Consider the following 20411-nt stretch of genomic DNA (forward strand, 5'->3'; position numbering starts at 1 on the left):
GAAAATTTAATTGAGTCGCCTCATTCAATGTATTCATGCGGTTTATCCACAAACTGGTTTGATAAAATCCATTAATTTGTGACAATATGCTCTTGAGTTAGTATAGCTGCAGCAAATTATTAGTAAATAACCTTGACCTTGAAATCAAGGTCAGAGTACCTACTATCAGATTATTCAGTGGAATTTAGCTAAATGCAAAGTCTCATTAAAATTCACTCATATATGCTATGCTATTCAATGACAAAGAAGAAACAAATCAAATATTTCAAAAATTCCTCTGCAAAAGAAACATATGATAATACCCAGGTCTGTTTCTTGTTTCACTAATAACCAATTAAATATTGCAAGAAATGTTTTTGTGATAACATGTCAATGACATCTTTGATTTACATGGAACAGTAATAACAAGATTTTCAAGATGGCCACTATGGTGCCATCATAATGGTCAAACTGAGCACCATTATCACTCAAAAACCAAGACACATGTATTGTTATAACAGTATTTCAGTTACAGCCCCTTGTCTGTATGACTGTCAGTCCAGGAGAAATAGCTATATAAAGAGGTTTAGATTATACCTGAATGCAGACATTTTGGAAGCTAGAGTAGCATCTATCTTTTAAAATAGCCCTAAAGGCAGATGTTTTGGAGGCTAGAGCAGCATCATTATTTTAAAATAGCCCTGAAGGTAGGTGTTATGGAGGCTAGATCAGCATCATTCTTTTAAAATAGCCCTGAAGGCACATGTTATGGAGGCTAGATCAGCATCACACTTTTAAAATAGCCCTGAAGGCAGACATTATGGATGCCAAATTTGAATCATTCTTTTAAAATAGCCCCGGTGGTAGATATTATGGAGGCTAGATCAGCATCACATTTACATAGGAATAGTTATATTGCGAGAAAGAATTTTATTCCTTTTCTAAATGTTGGTTTGTCTGTCCATAATTGAGTATTGCAAGAAACATGTTTGTCTGCATTTTTTCTTTAACTAAAAGTGTGGCCATCCATTTAGTAAATCAAACAATCTGTTATGATGTTATTCAAATTATGGGAGGTCACATTGCTAACATTTTCATAAAGAACCAACAAATACTGAGAAGTGTTTCAGTGAAAATGCCATCTCTATATGATTATCCTTCAAGAGTAGCAAATGATAATAAAATCCCATGTCTATGCAACCATCCTTCAAGAGTAGAAATGATAATAAAATCCCATGTCTATGCAACCATTCTTCAAGAGTAGCAAATGATAATAAAATCCCTTGTCTATGCAACCATCCTTCAAGAGTAGCAAATGATAATAAAATCCCATGTCTATGCAACCATCCTTCAAGAGTAGCAAATGATAATAAAATCCCATGTCTATGCAACCATTATTCAAAAGTAGAAACGATAATAAAATCCCATGTCTATGCAACCATCATTCAAAAGTAGAAATGATAATAAAATCCCATGTCTATGCAACCATCATTCAAAAGTACAAATGATAATAAAATCCCTTGTCTATGCAACCATCCTTCAAGAGTAGCAAATGATAATAAAATCCCTTGTCTATGCAACCATCCTTCAAGAGTAGAAATGATAATAAAATCCCATGTCTACGCAACAATCATTCAAGAGTATAAATGATAATAAAATCCCATGTCTATGCAACCATCCTTCAAGAGTAGCAAATGATAATAAAATCCCTTGTCTATGCAACCATCCTTCAAGATTAGAAATGATAATAAAATCCCATGTCTACGCAACAATCATTCAAGAGTATAAATGATAATAAAATCCCATGTCTATGCAACCATCCTTCAAGAGTAGCAAATGATAATAAAATCCCTTATCTATGCAACCATCCTTCAAGAGTAGCAAATGATAATAAAATCCCTTGTCTATGCAACCATCCTTCAAGAGTAGAAATGATAATAAAATCCCATGTCTATGCAACCATCCTTCAAGAGTAGCAATGATAATAAAATCCCATGTCTATGCAACCATCATTCAAGAGTAGAAATGATAATAAAATCCCATGTCTATGCAACCATCATTCAACAGTAGCAATGATAATAAAATCCCATGTCTATGCAACCATCATTCAAGAGTAGAAATGATAATAAAATCCTATGTCTATGCAACCATCATTCAAAAGTAGAAATGATAATAAAATCCTATGTCTATGCAACCATCATTCAAGAGTAGAAATGATAATAAAATCCCATGTCTATGCAACCATAATTCAAGAGTAGAAATGATAATAAAATCCCATGTCTATGCAACCATCATTCAAAAGTAGAAATGATAATAAAATCCCATGTCTATGCAACCATCATTCAAAAGTAGAAATGATAATAAAATCCCATGTCTATGCAACCATCATTCAAGAGTAGCAAATGATAATAAAATCCCATGTCTATGCAACCATCCTTCAAGAGTAGCAAATGATAATAAAATTCCATGTATATGCAACCATCATTCAAGAGTAGCAAATGATAATAAAATCCCTTGTCTATGCAACCATCCTTCAAGAGTAGAAATGATAATAAAATCCTATGTCTATGCAACCATCATTCAAAAGTAGAAATGATAATAAAATCTTATGTCTATGCAACCATCATTCAAGAGTAGAATGATAATAAAATCCCATGTCTATGCAACCATCCTTCAAGAGTAGCAAATGATAATAAAATCCCATGTCTATGCAACCATCATTCAAGAGTAGAAATGATAATAAAATCCTATGTCTATGCAACCATCATTCAAGAGTAGAAATGATAATAAAATCCCATGTCTATGCAACCATCATTCAACAGTAGCAATGATAATAAAATCCTATGTCTATGCAACCATAATTCAAGAGTAGAAATGATAATAAAATCCTATGTCTATGCAACCATCATTCAAAAGTAGAAATGATAATAAAATCCCATGTCTATGCAACCATCCTTCAAGAGTAGCAAATGATAATAAAATTCCATGTATATGCAACCATCATTCAAGAGTAGCAAATGATAATAAAATCCCTTGTCTATGCAACCATCCTTCAAGAGTAGCAAATGATAATAAAATCCCTTGTCTATGCAACCATCCTTCAAGAGTAGAAATGATAATAAAATCCTATGTCTATGCAACCATCATTCAAAAGTAGAAATGATAATAAAATCCTATGTCTATGCAACCATCATTCAAGAGTAGAATGATAATAAAATCCCATGTCTATGCAACCATCCTTCAAGAGTAGCAAATGATAATAAAATCCCATGTCTATGCAACCATCATTCAAGAGTAGAAATGATAATAAAATCCTATGTCTATGCAACCATCATTCAAGAGTAGAAATGATAATAAAATCCCATGTCTATGCAACCATCATTCAACAGTAGCAATGATAATAAAATCCCATGTCTATGCAACCATAATTCAAGAGTAGAAATGATAATAAAATCCTATGTCTATGCAACCATCATTCAAAAGTAGAAATGATAATAAAATCCTATGTCTATGCAACCATCATTCAAGAGTAGAAATGATAATAAAATCCCATGTCTATGCAACCATCATTCAAGAGTAGAAATGATAATAAAATCCCATGTCTATGCAACCATCCTTCAAGAGTAGCAAATGATAATAAAATCCCTTGTCTATGCAACCATCCTTCAAGAGTAGCAAATGATAATAAAATCCCATGTCTATGCAACCATCATTCAAGAGTAGAAATGATAATAAAATCCCATGTCTATGCAACCATCCTTCAAGAGTAGAAATGATAATAAAATCCCTTGTCTATGCAACCATAATTCAAGAGTAGCAATGATAATAAAATCCCATGTCTATGCAACCATCCTTCAAGAGTAGAAATGATAATAAAATCCCATGTCTATGCAACCATCATTCAAGAGTAGAAATGATAATAAAATCCCATGTCTATGCAACCATCCTTCAAGAGTAGCAAATGATAATAAAATCCCATGTCTATGCAACCATCATTCAAGAGTAGAATGATAATAAAATCCCATGTCTATGCAACCATCATTCAAGAGTAGAAATGATAATAAAATCCCATGTCTATGCAACCATCATTCAAGAGTAGAAATGATAATAAAATCCCATGTCTATGCAACCATCCTTCAAGAGTAGCAAATGATAATAAAATCCCATGTCTATGCAACCATCATTCAAGAGTAGAAATGATAAATAAAAACCCATTTCTATATGACCACAATTCAAAAGTAGCAACGACAACATAATATCATTTCTACAGAACCATACTTCAAATGTATTGACAAAAAAATCCCATGGCCAACCTTCGAAGAGTAGTGATAATAACATCCCATGACCATAGTAGCATCATTCAAAAGGGAAACTGGCAGTAAGTTTCAAACCTTGCAGTTATTGTTCAAAAGCATTGTTATTTATGACCAAATAGATCAGCTTAAAACATGGCCATTATTGTCCATTGCCATTTATTTATGACCAACTAGATCAGCTTAAAACATGGCCATTATTGTGCATTGCCATTTATTTATGACCAACTAGATCAGCTTAAAACATGGCCATTATTGTCCATTGCCATTTATTTATGACCAACTAGATCAGCTTAAAACATGGCCATTATTGTGCATTGCCATTTATTTATGACCAACTAGATCAGCTTAAAACATGGCCATTATTGTCCATTGCCATTTATTTATGACCAACTAGATCAGCTTAAAACATGGCCATTATTGTCCATTGCCATTTATTTATGACTAACTAGATCAGCTTAAAACATGGCCATTATTGTGCATTGCCATTTATTTATGACCAACTAGATCAGCTTAAAACATGGCCATTATTGTCCATTGCCATTTATTTATGACCAACTAGATCAGCTTAAAACATGGCCATTATTGTCCATTGCCATTTATTTACGACCAACTAGATCAGCTTAAAACATGGCCATTATTGTCCATTGCCATTTATTTATGACCAATTAGATCAGCTTAAAACATGGCCATTATTGTGCATTGCCATTTATTTATGACCAACTAGATCAGCTTAAAACATGGCCATTATTGTCCATTGCCATTTATTTATGACCAACTAGATCAGCTTAAAACATGGCCATTGTTGTCCATTGCATTTATTTATGACCAACTAGATCAGCTTAAAACATGGCCATTATTGTCCATTGTATTTATTTATGACCAACTAGACCAGCTTAAAACATGGCCATTATTGTCCATTGCCATTTATTTATGACCAATTAGACCAGCTTAAAACATGGCCATTATTGTCCATGGCCATTTATTTATGAACAATTAGACCAGCTTAAAACATGGCCATCATTGTCCATTGCATTTATTTATGACCAATTAGACCAGCTTAAAACATGGCCATTATTGTCCATTGCCATTTATTTATGACCAATTAGACCAGCTTAAAACATGGCCATTATTGTCCATGGCCATTTATTTATGAACAATTAGACCAGCTTAAAACATGGCCATCATTGTCCATTGCATTTATTTATGACCAATTAGACCAGCTTAAAACATGGCCATTATTGTCCATTGCCATTTATTTATGACCAATTAGACCAGCTTAAAACAGTGACATTATTGTCTATTGCATTTATTTATTACCAATTAGATCAGCTTAAAACATGGCCATTATTGTCCATTGCCATTTATTTATGACCAACTAGATCAACATAAAACATGGCCATTATTGTCCATTGCATTTATTTATGACCAATTAGACAGCTTAAAACATGGCCATTATTGTCCATTGTATTTATTTATGACCAACTAGACCAGCTTAAAACATGGCCATTATTGTCCATTGCCATTTATTTATGACCAATTAGATCAGCTTAAAACATGGCCATTATTGTCCATTGCCATTTATTTATGACCAATTAGATCAGCTTAAAACATTGACACTATCGTTCAGTGTCATTTGTTTATGACCAACTAGACATAACAATCTTAAATCTTGGCCATTATTGTTCAATGACATTTTGTTATGACTAACCAGACATAACACTCTTAAAACATGGCCATTATTGTCCATTGCCATTTATTTATGACCAATTAGACCAGCTTAAAACATGGCCATTATTGTCCATTGCCATTTATTTATGACCAATTAGACCAGCTTAAAACATGGCCATTATTGTCCATTGCCATTTATTTATGACCAACTAGATCAGCTTAAAACATGGCCATTATTGTCCATTGTCATTTATTTATGACCAACTAGATCAGCTTAAAACATGGCCATTATTGTCCATTGCCATTTATTTATGACCAACTAGATCAGCTTAAAACATGGCCATTATTGTCCATTGCCATTTATTTATGACCAATTAGACCAGCTTAAAACATGGCCATTATTGTCCATTGCCATTTATTTATGACCAATTAGACCAGCTTAAAACATGGCCATTATTGTCCATTGCATTTATTTATGACCAACTAGATCAGCTTAAAACATGGCCATTATTGTCCATTGCCATTTATTTATGACCAACTAGATCAGCTTAAAATACTGACACTATCGTTCAGTGTCATTTGTTTATGACCAACTAGACATAACAATCTTAAAACTTGGCCATTATTGTTCAATGACATTTTGTTATGACTACCCAGACATAACAATCTTAAAACTTGGCCATTATTGTCCAGTGCCACTTCTCTTAGACATCAATTTTTTTATTTAACCCAAAGAACAGTATTTCATGTTGTTGTAATATTTTAAAAATAAATCAAGGGTCAGATCTAGAATTACCTTCCAACCAAGCTTGCAAACTTATGAACATGGTTAAAAAAGGATGAGTCAAATTATACTGTGAATATCGGCAAAACAAACCTTTCTAAGTGATTCATTATATATTTAATAAGAGAAATACATAATCAGATAGAGCTTTCTTTTCTTCATCTGCTTATGTAACACTGGGAATTAGCAATGCAACCAATTAGGTTGACACTGAATTGGAAAAATTCCCAGACGAATCATCATCATGCACATCTTACGATATTTAGGAAGGTACATAAATAAAGATAACAAAATGGCAGAATGATAGTTAAGAGTCCAATTATAAGCTGAGCCAAATTTTAAAAGATATGGAATGCACAAGTCATGAAAATTTCTCATTCACTGGAAAGAAAAATTACCCTTTGGAAATGTTGTAGATAGTCTCCTCACCTGATGAAACTGATGCTTTCACAAGGGCACTTTAAAGTTTAAACTAACCCAATCAAACTGCATTAGTATAAATTATAGCATAAAACATCTGAATGGACTTAACCTGTCTGGCCCTACAAAAGGTCAGCAACATTTTCAATTTCATTTGTAAAAAAAGCATTCATTTATCTGTGAATGCTTGGAATAGTTTCTAAATATGCATGTCAAAATTTCAGTTTGATGGAATATGTTGTTTTCCTGAACTGAAAGCTACCTGTATTCGAAAAGGATAAAAATACTAAGTAAAGCTGATTTTATTTTATGCTATTATACAAGTACAAGTACATACAAAACACATAATTAAAATACCTAGAAATTTATGAACAAAGAGAAACCAGAACAACTGTGTAATGTCAGTTCCAAGTTTATTCAGCCTCATCCACTCTGAAGCTGGACCCAGGCATCAGAAACTTTTCCAGTCCCTGTAAATTATTCTTGATCAAGAGGCAGATTTATGACCCCAAAAATACATAATACCTAAGTGGCAGACATTTCTGGTCTAGTCCAAGAGTGAAGTTTCCTTTAGATATATATCATCCATGGCAGTATGTCAGCGCATAAAAGACCTTACAACAACATTCATAGGCACTATGTCATAATCAGAACCTAAGGAGAAGATGGAAGCACCAGAAAGCTATCATTTATTGTCATCCAAAGAAAACACAATTTTAGGAGCAATTACACTCTAAGGCCCACCCAAATAAGTCTGCTAAATAAACGATTTTATTTTTACCACCAATAAAATAATTTTAAAAGCAATTTCACTATAAGGCTCATGAACATATTTTGCTAAGTTAGGGTTGTTTATTTTTAAAGCTTTATTTCTGCTGATAACAAATACAGAAGTTTAAATCATAAGAAAGAATAAAATATGGTTGTTAGATAAAATTGTATGATGTGTTATTATGATAAAAATAAATAAAAAGTTGGATAGTTAAATAAAAATGAATAATGAATCATGAACCTGAAGCAACAGCAAATCCAGATAGAAAAAGCTATATATTATCTGGTACATCAATTAATGAAATATATCAATATTTCTTTACTTTTTGGATAACAATAAATAATACTCTTTTAATTGATTTTGATAATACATTCCAGCAATAGCTAGTGACTACGTTACATTTTGGGGGAAAAATATCTGCCAATCATAATAAACATTGAAACACATGGATGGATATATATATATATATATATATATATATATATATATATATATATATATATATATATATATATATATATATATATATATATATATATATATATATATAATTAGGGTTAACACTCTATAATGCTAGAGATTTATAATTCATCCACAACTGAGAATTGAACCTTGCTCAATGAATTCATGCAGTCTTGCTTTGCCTGCCTGTACAAACCTCCATAGTACCTCAACTAAGTGCGTACCCACACAAAAAATGTTGGATATACATAGTCATGAATATAGACATCATGTACAAAGACCCGATCACTAGATGATCACAAATTAATTTTCACCTACTTATAGACACAATCATTCAGTGACCCAGCAAATAGCTTTCATGTAATTACAGACACAATAACTCCCACCAATTATACTGAATTTCACTTCACAAAGATCATGTTTGCTGGTCTTACTTTAAAACTGCGAGCAAGGGCATCCATGTACCCGGGTTCCTTGGGAAACTTGGCACCGTCATGCTGGTAATAAGTCTGACAGAAAGCCTGGAACAAAAAATATACACTGTTTTTAATGGATATTATATCAATACTAAGTACAGTCAAGCCTGCTACTGTGACCATCTATATTTAATGACCACCTTTACATAATGGTCAAGTAAATTAGATATCAATTATTCATAAATTTAATTCATTAAACTACCTTTACATTATGAACCCTTTTAATCTGACACATGGTTGATCAGTAAACTGATGTTTAACTTCACTAAACTAAGGATTCCTAGTAATTAACTGGGTACATTGCATACATTCAAAACAATAGTAATTGAAGAAAAGCAAAATCTTACCACTAATCAGCAAAATTATGGCCTTTTCCATTTGCCTAATTCTAGCCCAGTTTTAGTTTAAGTTGCTACCCCAGCTATACATAAAGGTGGATTGGCATCAATTGCATAAAACTTAACAACATTAATTGTAGGATAATTTCAACATCTTTTAGTTTCAAACTGGTACTGTGCTTGTTTTGGAGAAATTAAAAAAAGCAATTCCTGACAATCAAAGGAAAAAAGATGACAGTTGAGGATGCACACTAGATTCAATGTCAAAGGTCATTTCTACTTAGGTGATCTTATATAGCCAGTCTGTTGGTAAGCAATTTAATCACTTTACCAAATTTGTCCAAGTGCAAAGTGATCAAACCATATAATAATGTTGACTGTACAGAAGGGCTACTATGTAATGTATGTGAGGGTCAGAGTTTATACTGCTATGGCAAATAGGTCAGATCCTAAAGTGATTGTGCCATATGTGAGGGTCAGAGTTTATACTGCTATGGCAAATAGGTCAGATCCTAAATTGATTGTGCCATATGTGAGGGTCAAAGTTTATACTGCTATGGCAAATAGGTCAGATCCTAAATTGATTGTGCCATATGTGAGGGTCAGAGTTTATACTGCTATGGCAAATAGGTCAGATCCTAAAGTGATTGTGCCATATGTGAGGGTCAGAGTTTATACTGCTATGGCAAATAGGTCAGATCCTAAATTGATTGTGCCATATGTGAGGGTCAAAGTTTATACTGCTATGGCAAATAGGTCAGATCCTAAATTGATTGTGCCATATGTGAGGGTCAAAGTTTATACTGCTATGGCAAATAGGTCAGATCCTAAATTGATTGTGCCATATGTGAGGGTCAGAGTTTATACTGCTATGGCAAATAGGTCAGATCCTAAATTGATTGTGCCATATGTGATTGTGCCATATGTGAGGGTCAAAGTTTATACTGCTATGGCAAATAGGTCAGATCCTAAATTGATTGTGCCATATGTGAGGGTCAGAGTTTATACTGCTATGGCAAATAGGTCAGATCCTAAATTGATTGTGCCATATGTGAGGGTCAAAGTTTATACTGCTATGGCAAATAGGTCAGATCCTAAAGTGATTGTGCCATATGTGAGGGTCAGAGTTTATACTGTTATGGCAAAAAGGTCACGTCCTAAATTGATTGTGCCATATGTGAGGGTCAGAGTTCCTACTGCTATGGCAATGAGATCATGTCCTAAATTGATTGTGCCATATGTGAGGGTCAGAGTTTATACTGCTATGGCAATGAGATCATGTCCTAAATTGATTGTGCCATATGTGAGGGTCAGAGTTCATACTGCTATGGCAATGAGATCATGTCCTAAATTGATTGTGCCATATGTGACAGTCTTTTGTAACTGAAAGTGTTATACACAAATGGTAGTATTTTACATGAAAAATAGTTTCTATCACATTTATACCTGAAGAAAGGGCATCACAGCATCAAACAAATAATGCAGGGATCCTCGAATTGTATCTGCATGATCTGTCGATTGGTCACTGCAAAGAGGGAATCAAACCAGCTGACATGAAGCACTTGTAAAAAGTGAAAATTGAACAGCAATTGTGTTAATATTTGTATAAAGCATATGTTAAAGATTTGCTAATTATTTATTTAATGCATGTGTGTGGAAAACTTCCATTTCAGGTATATTACAAACAGAAAAAGTGTATCCATAATTACCATGAGTGCACAAAGAACAAAAAGAATAGCTCAGTGCCCTCTAAAGACAATTCCATGTTTTCTGAATAGTTTCATTTCCATACCCAAAAAGCAATGAATTATTCCCAAGATTGTAATATGTGAAATCCCTTTAATTTTTTTTTACACTCTGATGTTTACAATATGTTACACAGACATGCACTCAAGACCCAGAAGTTTAGAGCCCCAAAATATAACATGCAATATGTTGGATGAGAAAATCAATAAGTTTCTTTTTAAAAAAATGGATATTTACCATTTTCATTTAATGTATGCATAATGTTTATTTCACACAAATTCATTTATAATTGTCTGTATTAATCTGATGACACATATGTAATAACATGGTTTGTCTACATTTTTAAAATATAGAGGAATTGAGCTATAGTCCCAATGTAAATAGAAAATTTCAGTCAGGATCAATGCAGTTGCCGTACCAGATATTCATGCAATCCATATCAGATTAATTGGTCTGAGAGCTGTATAAACATTCATCTTAAAATCATGTACAGTAATGGTTGAAATATGTGCTTATCTAAACACCATTTTCTGGAGCAGTCCATGTTTTACTGACATAAATATTTTTTTAAAAGAAAATCTTGCACACATTCTTGATACAAACTTCTTAAACAGATTTTCATCCACCAGAGTATTGAGCTTGCATACACGAGAGTATTGAGATTTGCATACACCAGAGTACTGAGATTTGCATACATGAGAGTATTGAGATTTGCATACACCAGAGTACTGAGATTTGCATACACCAGAGTATTGAGCTTGCATACATGAGAGTATTGAGATTTGCATACACCAGAGTGCTGACATTTGCATACACCAGAAAATTGAGATTTTTATACACCAGAGTATTGAGATTTGCATCCACCTGAATATTGAGATTTGCATATATCAGAATATTGAGATTTCCATACACCCGAGTACTGATATTTGCATCCAACAGTGTCAAGATTTGTACACACGAGAGTATTGAGACTTATATACACCAGAATATTGAGATTTGCATACACCAGAGTACTGAGATATGTGTACACCAGAATACTGAAATCTGCATATACCAGACTACTGAGATTTGCATACACCAGAGTACTGAGATTTGCTTGCACCAGAGTACTGAGATTTGAATCCGACAGAGTATTTCTTTTCTTGTTTAAAGGGAAAGCTGAAACTTTGAAGATTACCAACCTTGTGCCAGGAGGTCTCTTCAATAGCTGCTTGACAACATCACCATTATTGCGAGCATACTCCGTCACAGTCTGAAGTGTGCCATCAAAACTATTAAGGAATTCCCAAATGGCACTGAAATGTGGAAGTGTAACATTTTTATTGCACTGACATATTTTTGTTCACTGATATTGAATGGCACATGATGAAACTGGAGACTATTCAGTTTCCAGATACCCATCACTGCAGCGAACTCACCCTAGTCTGGGTAGGTTTCCAACCCACAAATCAAACTACATCAGACATTGTAAAATACTTCTTGAGTTATGTCTGTTACAAAACTCCATCGAACCGTAATACATAAACCTAAATGCCAGAATCCATAACAATTAAAAATGGATCTGCAAGACAAATCCATAAAAGGGTATATATTTGAATAAGAGGCAATATTCCTACCAGATATATATTTGAATAAGAGGCAATGTTCCTATGAGATATATATAGGAATATTTAGAAATAAGAGGCAATGTTCCTACCAGATATATATTTGAATAAGAGGCAATGTTCCTATGAGATATATATAGGAATTATAGGAATATATAGGAATAAGTGGCAATGTTCCTACCAGATATATATCTGAATAAGAGGCAATGTTCCTATGAGATATATATAGGAATTATAGGAATATATAGGAATAAGAGGCAATGTTCCTACCAGATATATATTTGAATAAGAGGCAATGTTCCTACCAGATATATATCTGAATAAGAGGCAATGTTCCTATGAGATATATATAGGAATATATAGGAATAAGAGGCAATGTTCCTACCAGATATATATCTGAATAAGAGGCAATGTTCCTATGAGATATGTATAGGAATATATGGGAATAAGAGGCAATGTTCCTACCAGATATATATCTGAATAAGAGGCAATGTTCCTATGAGATATATATAGGAATATATAGGAATAAGAGGCAATGTTCCTACCAGATTGCAAAAGAATCCATCAAATGAAATTACTTACACACGTAATTAGCACCATCATAAGTTAATTGTTATTAACAGCAACTCAATCCCAAATAGACTTGTTGACATGAACATTTAAGTCTTGTGTGATAATGCACACACCAGATTCCACTACAACATCTTGGCTGGCTTCTGAGTTTTGCTGGTTACAAGGATCTTGAGGAAGAGATTTAAAACTAACTGAACTATATGCATTAATATTTAACAATATGCATTATTATTTAACAATATGCATTAATATTTAACTATATGCATTAATATTTAACTGCAGATTCTGTGCCCAGAATACTTCAAGTTGCACAAATAGTAAAATACAAATATGCTATAATGGCTTGAATGTCTTAATAGGTCACCTATTTATGCATACAAACATACATACCAAATTGTATGCATACAAGCATACATACCAAATTGTATGCATACAAACATATGTAGCAAATTGTATGCATACAAACATACATAGCAAATTGTATGCATACAAACATACATAGCAAATTGTATGCATACAAACATACATAGCAAACTGCATGCATACAAACATACATACCAAATTGTATGCATACAAACATACATAGCAAACTGTATGCATACAAACATACATACCAAATTGTATGCATACCAACATACATACCAAACTGTATGCATACAAACATACATAGCAAACTGTATGCATACAAACATACATAGCAAATTGTATGCATACAAACATACATAGCAAACTGTATGCATACAAACATACATAGCAAATTGCATGCATAGAAACATACATAGCAAACTGTATGCATACAAACATACATAGCAAACTGTATGCATACAAACATACATACCAAACTGTATGCATACAAACATACATATCAAATTATATGCATACAAACATACATACCAAATTGTATGCATACAAACATGCATACCAAACTGTATGCAGTTACCTTGAGTGGGTTTTTTCTAAATTCTGCTAATAAACTCACAAGAAGTGTGAACTGACAGCAGATGGATGATAAAGGGTTGCATAGATTTTGTGGTTACAAGAAGTGCAAACTGACTGACCAATGGATGGTGAAGGGTTGCATAGATTTTGTGGTTATGAGAAGTGCAAACTGACTGACCAATGGATGGTGAAGGGTTGCATAGATTTTGGTATTACAAATCTGAATTGACCATCACATTGATGGTAAAGGCTTGCAGAGACTTTGTGGCTACAAAGAAGTGTGAATTCATGGACTGATGGATGGTAAAAGGTTGATTAAATTTTGTGGTTACACATGTGATCTGACAGATGGATAGTATAGGGTTGCACAGATTTTGTTGTTACAAGAAGCATGAACTAACAGACAGATGAATGGAAAAATAAATACTATAAGTCTTTTTCATATTGATGTGGCTCCAAATAACTCATAAATACATGCCATATGTCACAGCTTAATATGGGGTCCAAATAACTTTTATAAATATATGCAAAATATGACATCTTGATGTGGGATCCAAATTTTTAATAAATACATGCCAAATAAGACATCTTGATGTGGGGTCCAAATAGCTTTGATACATACATGCCAAATATGACATCTTGATGTGGGGTCCAAATAACTTTTATACAAACATGCCAAACATGGCATCTTGAAATGGGGTCCAAATAACTTGTATACATACATGCCAAACATGGCATCTTGATGTGGGGTCCAAATAACATTTATACATACATACCAAACATGGCATCTTGATGTGGGGTCCAAATAACATTTATACATACATGCCAAACATGATATCTATATATGCACTATATGACATCTTAATGCAGGATCCAAACAACTTCTATACATGCCATTTTGATGCAGGTTCCTGAAAACTTATAAATGTACACCAAATACATGTATGACAATGATCCAACTCATTGACAGTCTTTCTGAGGTTTAAGATTTACAGATAATTACTTGAAATGAGATGAAAATTGTGGATGCTAAAGTGCGCATGTCCAAGGTCAATTATAGATTTATCAAGGTCATAGTACATGCAGAATTTGTTAATCATCTACCTCATCGACACTCATGTTGAGATGAATCTTCGCAGTAAATCGGATGAAAATACAGTTATTAAAGTGTTAGCTAGAGTGTCCACATGGCTGTGCATTAGCAATGCCTATGCTAAGTTAAAATCAAAGGGCAATAACTCTATGAAATATGTGATGAATATGCATGTTCTGACTTATGGACATATGTTTGTATGAATGGTCAGCAGCAAAGCAATCACTGTGGAGGCATAAAAATGGCAATAACTCCATCAAAATAATACCAAGTTATGTGTAAGGGTTGCAGAGACCTGATGGTTATAAGATGTGTGAATAGAGGGACAGATGGATTAATGATAGGGGTGATTACTATTGTGCTTCCACATCTCGATGCAGAGTACAAGTAACCAATAGAAATGCAATCCAAAATGTGGGTCATAAGACCATGAAATATGTACACAATGTGTAAATTGGCTCAAACAGAATAAAATATGGATGTTAGTGTTTTTAAGTTATACATTGATAGTGCATTTGCTAAGATTATCAAGTAGCCATCTTTCTAAGAAATAAGCACCAAGAGTAATCGTTATCAAATTCATCTGAGCTGTTGTTGAGATGAAGCTTCGTAGGAAATTTGGGATAAATCCAAGGTCAGTACTAGAGTGTTCACAAGCAAGTGGATGAATTGCAAGTATGGATGGATGGATGGACAAAGACCAGTATGTCCTTTCGCCTCAGCATCTGGACACACAAAAAATGTTGTGAATTCACTGGGATGTTGTGGACATCATATCAATTGAAATGTCACTTAACTGATTCATCTCTATTTTTAATTTGAATATAAAAGCAAATGAAATACCCTCTATTCTCAATTGTTGAATTCAACTCCAAACTGCACAAACCAAGATCTATCATAACATGATGTGCCAGCAAAAAGTATTAATCAGAATGACAACAAAAATTTATATGCCATCTCATTATGTGACAGTAGGTCAATGTCTTTTTTGTCTGCAGTTGGACTCGATATATAAGGAAGTATATAGTGAACCAAATCATACATGAACATTATTAAGGCTAATGCATCAGACATCCCTTTCAGTGAGTTGTGCATTTTGTTGACCTAGACAATAGAACTTGCATTTTATTGACCTACAAAGTAAAGCCTGCATTTTATTGACCTACAAAGTAAAGCCTGTATTTTACTGACCTACAAGGTAAAGCCTGCATTTTATTGACCTACAAAGTAAAGCCTGTATTTTATTGACCTACAAAATAAAGCCTGCATTTTATTGACCTACAAAGTAAAGCCTGCATTGTATTGACCTACAAAAAAGCCTACATTGTATTGACCTAGAAAGAAAAGACTGCATTTTACTGGCCTACAAAGTAAACACTGCATTTTATTGAACTGCAAAGTAAAGCCTGCATTTTATTGACCCACAAAGTAAAGACTGCATTTTATTGACCTACAAAGTAAAGACTGCATTTTATTGACCAAATAAGTAAAGACTGCATTTTATTGACCAACAAAGTAAAGAATGCATTTTATTCACCACAAAGTAAAGACCGCATTTTATTGACCTACAAAGTAAAGCCTGCATTTTATTGACCTACAAAAAAGCCTACATTTTACTGACCTACAAAGTAAAGACTGCATTTTATTGACCTACAAAAACGCTTACATTTTTCTGACCTACAAAGTAAAGTCTGCATTTTATTGACCTACAAAAAAAGCTTACATTTTACTGACCTACAAAGTAAACATTGCATTGTATTGACCTACAAAGTAATGACCACATTTTATTGACCTACAAAGTAAAGCCTGCATTTTATTGACCTACAAAGTAAAGACTGCATTTTATTGACCTACAAAGTAAAGCCTGCATTTTATTGACCTACAAAGTAAAGACTGCATTTTATTGAACTGTAAAGTAAAGCCTGCATTTTATTGACTTACAAAGCAAAGCCTGCATTTTATTGACCTACAAAGTAAAGACAGCATTTTATTGACTTACAAAGCAAAGCCTGCATTTTATTGACCTACAAAGTAAAGACTGCATTTTATTGACCTACAAAGAAAAGCCTATATTTTATTGACCTACAAAAAAGCTTGCATTTTATTGACAACAAAGTAAAGACCACATTTTATTGACCTACAAAGTAAAGCCTGCATTTTACTGACCTACAAAGTAAAGACTGCATTTTATTAACCTACAAAGTAAAGACTGCATTTTATTAACCTACAAAGTAAAGCCTGCATTGTATTGACTTACAAAGTAAAGCCTGCATTTTACTGGCCTACAAAGTAAAGACTGCATTGTATTGACCTACAAAGTAAAGCCTGCATTTTATTGACCTACAAAGTAAAGCCTGCATTTTATTGACCTACAAAGTAAAGCCTGCATTTTACTGACCTACAAAGTAAAGCCTGCATTTTATTGACCTACAAAGTAAAGACTGCATTTTATTGACCTACAAAGTAAAGCCTGCATTTTATTGACTTACAAAGCAAAGCCTGCATTTTATTGACCTACAAAGTAAAGACTGCATTTTATTGACCTACAAAGAAAAGCCTATATTTTATTGACCTACAAAAAAGCTTGCATTTTATTGACAACAAAGTAAAGACCACATTTTATTGACCTACAAAGTAAAGCCTGCATTTTATTGACCTACAAAAATACCTACACTGTATTGACCTACAAAGCAAAGCCTGCATTTTATTGTCCAACAAAGAAAAGACTGCATTTTATTGACCACAAAGTAAAGACTGCATTTTATTGACCTACAAAGAAAAGCCTATATTTTATAGACCTACAAAAAAGCTTGCATTGTATTGACCTACAAAGTAAAGCCTGCATTTTACTGACCTACAAAGTAAAGACTGCATTTTATTAACCTACAAAGTAAAGACTGCATTTTATTAACCTACAAAGTAAAGCCTGCATTGTATTGACTTACAAAGTAAAGCCTGCATTTTACTGGCCTACAAAGTAAAGACTGCATTGTATTGACCTACAAAGTAAAGCCTGCATTTTATTGACCTACAAAGTAAAGCCTGCATTTTATTGACCTACAAAGTAAAGACTGCATTTTACTGACCTACAAAGTAAAGCCTGCATTTTGTTGACCTACAAAGTAAAGACTGCATTTTATTGACCTACAAAGTAAAGCCTGCATTTTATTGACTTACAAAGCAAAGCCTGCATTTCATAGAACTACAAAGTAAAGACTGCATTTTATTGACCTACAAAGAAAAGCCTATATTTTATTGACCTACAAAAAAGCTTGCATTTTATTGACAACAAAGTAAAGACCACATTTTATTGACCTACAAAGTAAAGCCTGCATTTTATTGACCTACAAAAATACCTACACTGTATTGACCTACAAAGTAAAGCCTGCATTTTATTGACCAACAAAGAAAAGACTGCATTTTATTGACCACAAAGTAAAGACTGCATTTTATTGACCTACAAAGAAAAGCCTATATTTTATTGACCTACAAAAAAGCTTGCATTGTATTGACCTACAAAGTAAAGCCTGCATTTTACTGACCTACAAAGTAAAGACTGCATTTTATTAACCTACAAAGTAAAGACTGCATTTTATTAACCTACAAAGTAAAGCCTGCATTGTATTGACTTACAAAGTAAGCCTGCATTTTACTGGCCTACAAAGTAAAGACTGCATTGTATTGACCTACAAAGTAAAGCCTGCATTTTATTGACCTACAAAGTAAAGCCTGCATTTTATTGACTTACAAAGTAAAGACTGCATTTTATTGACCTACAAAAAAGCCTACATTTTACTGACCTACAAAGTAAAGCCTGCATTTTATTGACCTACAAAGAAAAGACTGCATTTTACTGACCTACAAAGAAAAGACTGCATTTTACTGACCTACAAAACAAAACCTGCATTTTATTGACCTACAAAGTAAAGACTGCATTTTATTGACCTACAAAGTAAAGACTGCATTTTATTGACTTACAAAAAAGCCTACATTGTTTTGACCTACAAAGTAAAGCCTGCATTTTATTGACCTACAAAGAAAAGACTGCATTTTACTGACCTACAAAGTAAAGCCTGCATTTTACTGACCTACAAAGTAAAGCCTGCATTTTATTGACCTACAAAGTAAAGACTGCATTGTATTGATCTACAAAGTAAAGACTGCATTTTATTGACCTACAAGGTAAAGCCTGCATTTTACTGACCTACAAAGTAAAGCCTGCATTTTATTGACTTACAAAAAAGCCAACATTGTTTTGACCTACAAAGTAAAGCCTGCATTTTATTGACCTACAAAGAAAAGACTGCATTTTACTGACCTACAAAGTAAAGCCTGCATTTTACTGACCTACAAAGTAAAGCCTGCATTTTATTGACCTACAAAGTAAAGCCTGCATTTTATTGACCTACAAAGTAAAGACTGCATTTTATTGACCTACAAAGCAAAGCCTGCATTTTATTGACCTACAAAGTAAAGCCTCCATTTTATTGACTTACAAAGCAAAGCCTGCATTTTATTGACCTACAAAGTAAAGCCTGCATTTTATTGACCTACAAAGCAAAGCCTGCATTTTACTGACCTACAAAGTAAAGACCGCATTTTATTGACTTACAAAGCAAAGCCTGCATTTTATTGACCTACAAAGAAAAGCCTATATTTTATTGACCTACAAAAAAGCTTGCATTTTATTGACAACAAAGTAAAGACCACATTTTATTGACCTACAAAGTAAAGCCTGCATTTTATTGACTTACAAAGCAAAGCCTGCATTTTATTGACCTACAAAGTAAAGACTGCATTTTATTGACCTACAAAGTAAAGCCTGCATTTTATTGACCTACAAAGTAAAGCCTGCATTTTATTGACCTACAAAGTAAAGCCTATATTTTATTGACCACAAAGTAAAGCCTGCATTTTATTGACAAAAAAGTAAAGACCACATTTTATTGACCTACAAAATAAAGCCTGCATTTTATTGCCCTACAAAGTAAAGCCTACATTTTATTGACCAACAAAGAAAAGACTGCATTTTATTGACCACAAAGTAAAGACCGCATTTTATTGACCTACAAAGTAAAGCCTGCATTTTATTGACCACAAAGTAAAGCCTGCATTTTACTGACAACAAAGTAAAGACCACATTTTATTGACCTACAAAGTAAAGCCTGCATTTTATTGCCCTACAAAGTAAAGCCTGCATTTTATTGACCAACAAAGAAAAGACTGCATTTTATTGACCAC

General features: G+C 33.3%; 1 protein-coding gene across 1 annotated transcript in view; it reads right to left on the reverse strand.

Annotated features, from left to right (window-relative positions):
• The window catches only part of LOC149800497 (inositol 1,4,5-trisphosphate-gated calcium channel ITPR3-like), a 297708-nt gene that overhangs the window by 122507 nt on the left and 154790 nt on the right, over window positions 1-20411 (reverse strand). The window contains exons 38-40 of the mRNA XM_089958443.1: window positions 12143-12256; window positions 10662-10740; window positions 8836-8922 (exon numbers count right to left, since the gene is read on the reverse strand). Of these exons, the coding sequence (XP_089814569.1) occupies window positions 8836-8922; window positions 10662-10740; window positions 12143-12256 (280 nt within the window). The remainder of the gene's footprint in view (window positions 1-8835; window positions 8923-10661; window positions 10741-12142; window positions 12257-20411) is intronic.

The sequence above is a fragment of the Sinohyriopsis cumingii genome, chromosome 5 (genome assembly GCF_028554795.1).
Source record: "Sinohyriopsis cumingii isolate HCF-2022 chromosome 5, ASM2855479v2, whole genome shotgun sequence".
Taxonomy (NCBI): domain Eukaryota; kingdom Metazoa; phylum Mollusca; class Bivalvia; order Unionida; family Unionidae; genus Sinohyriopsis; species Sinohyriopsis cumingii.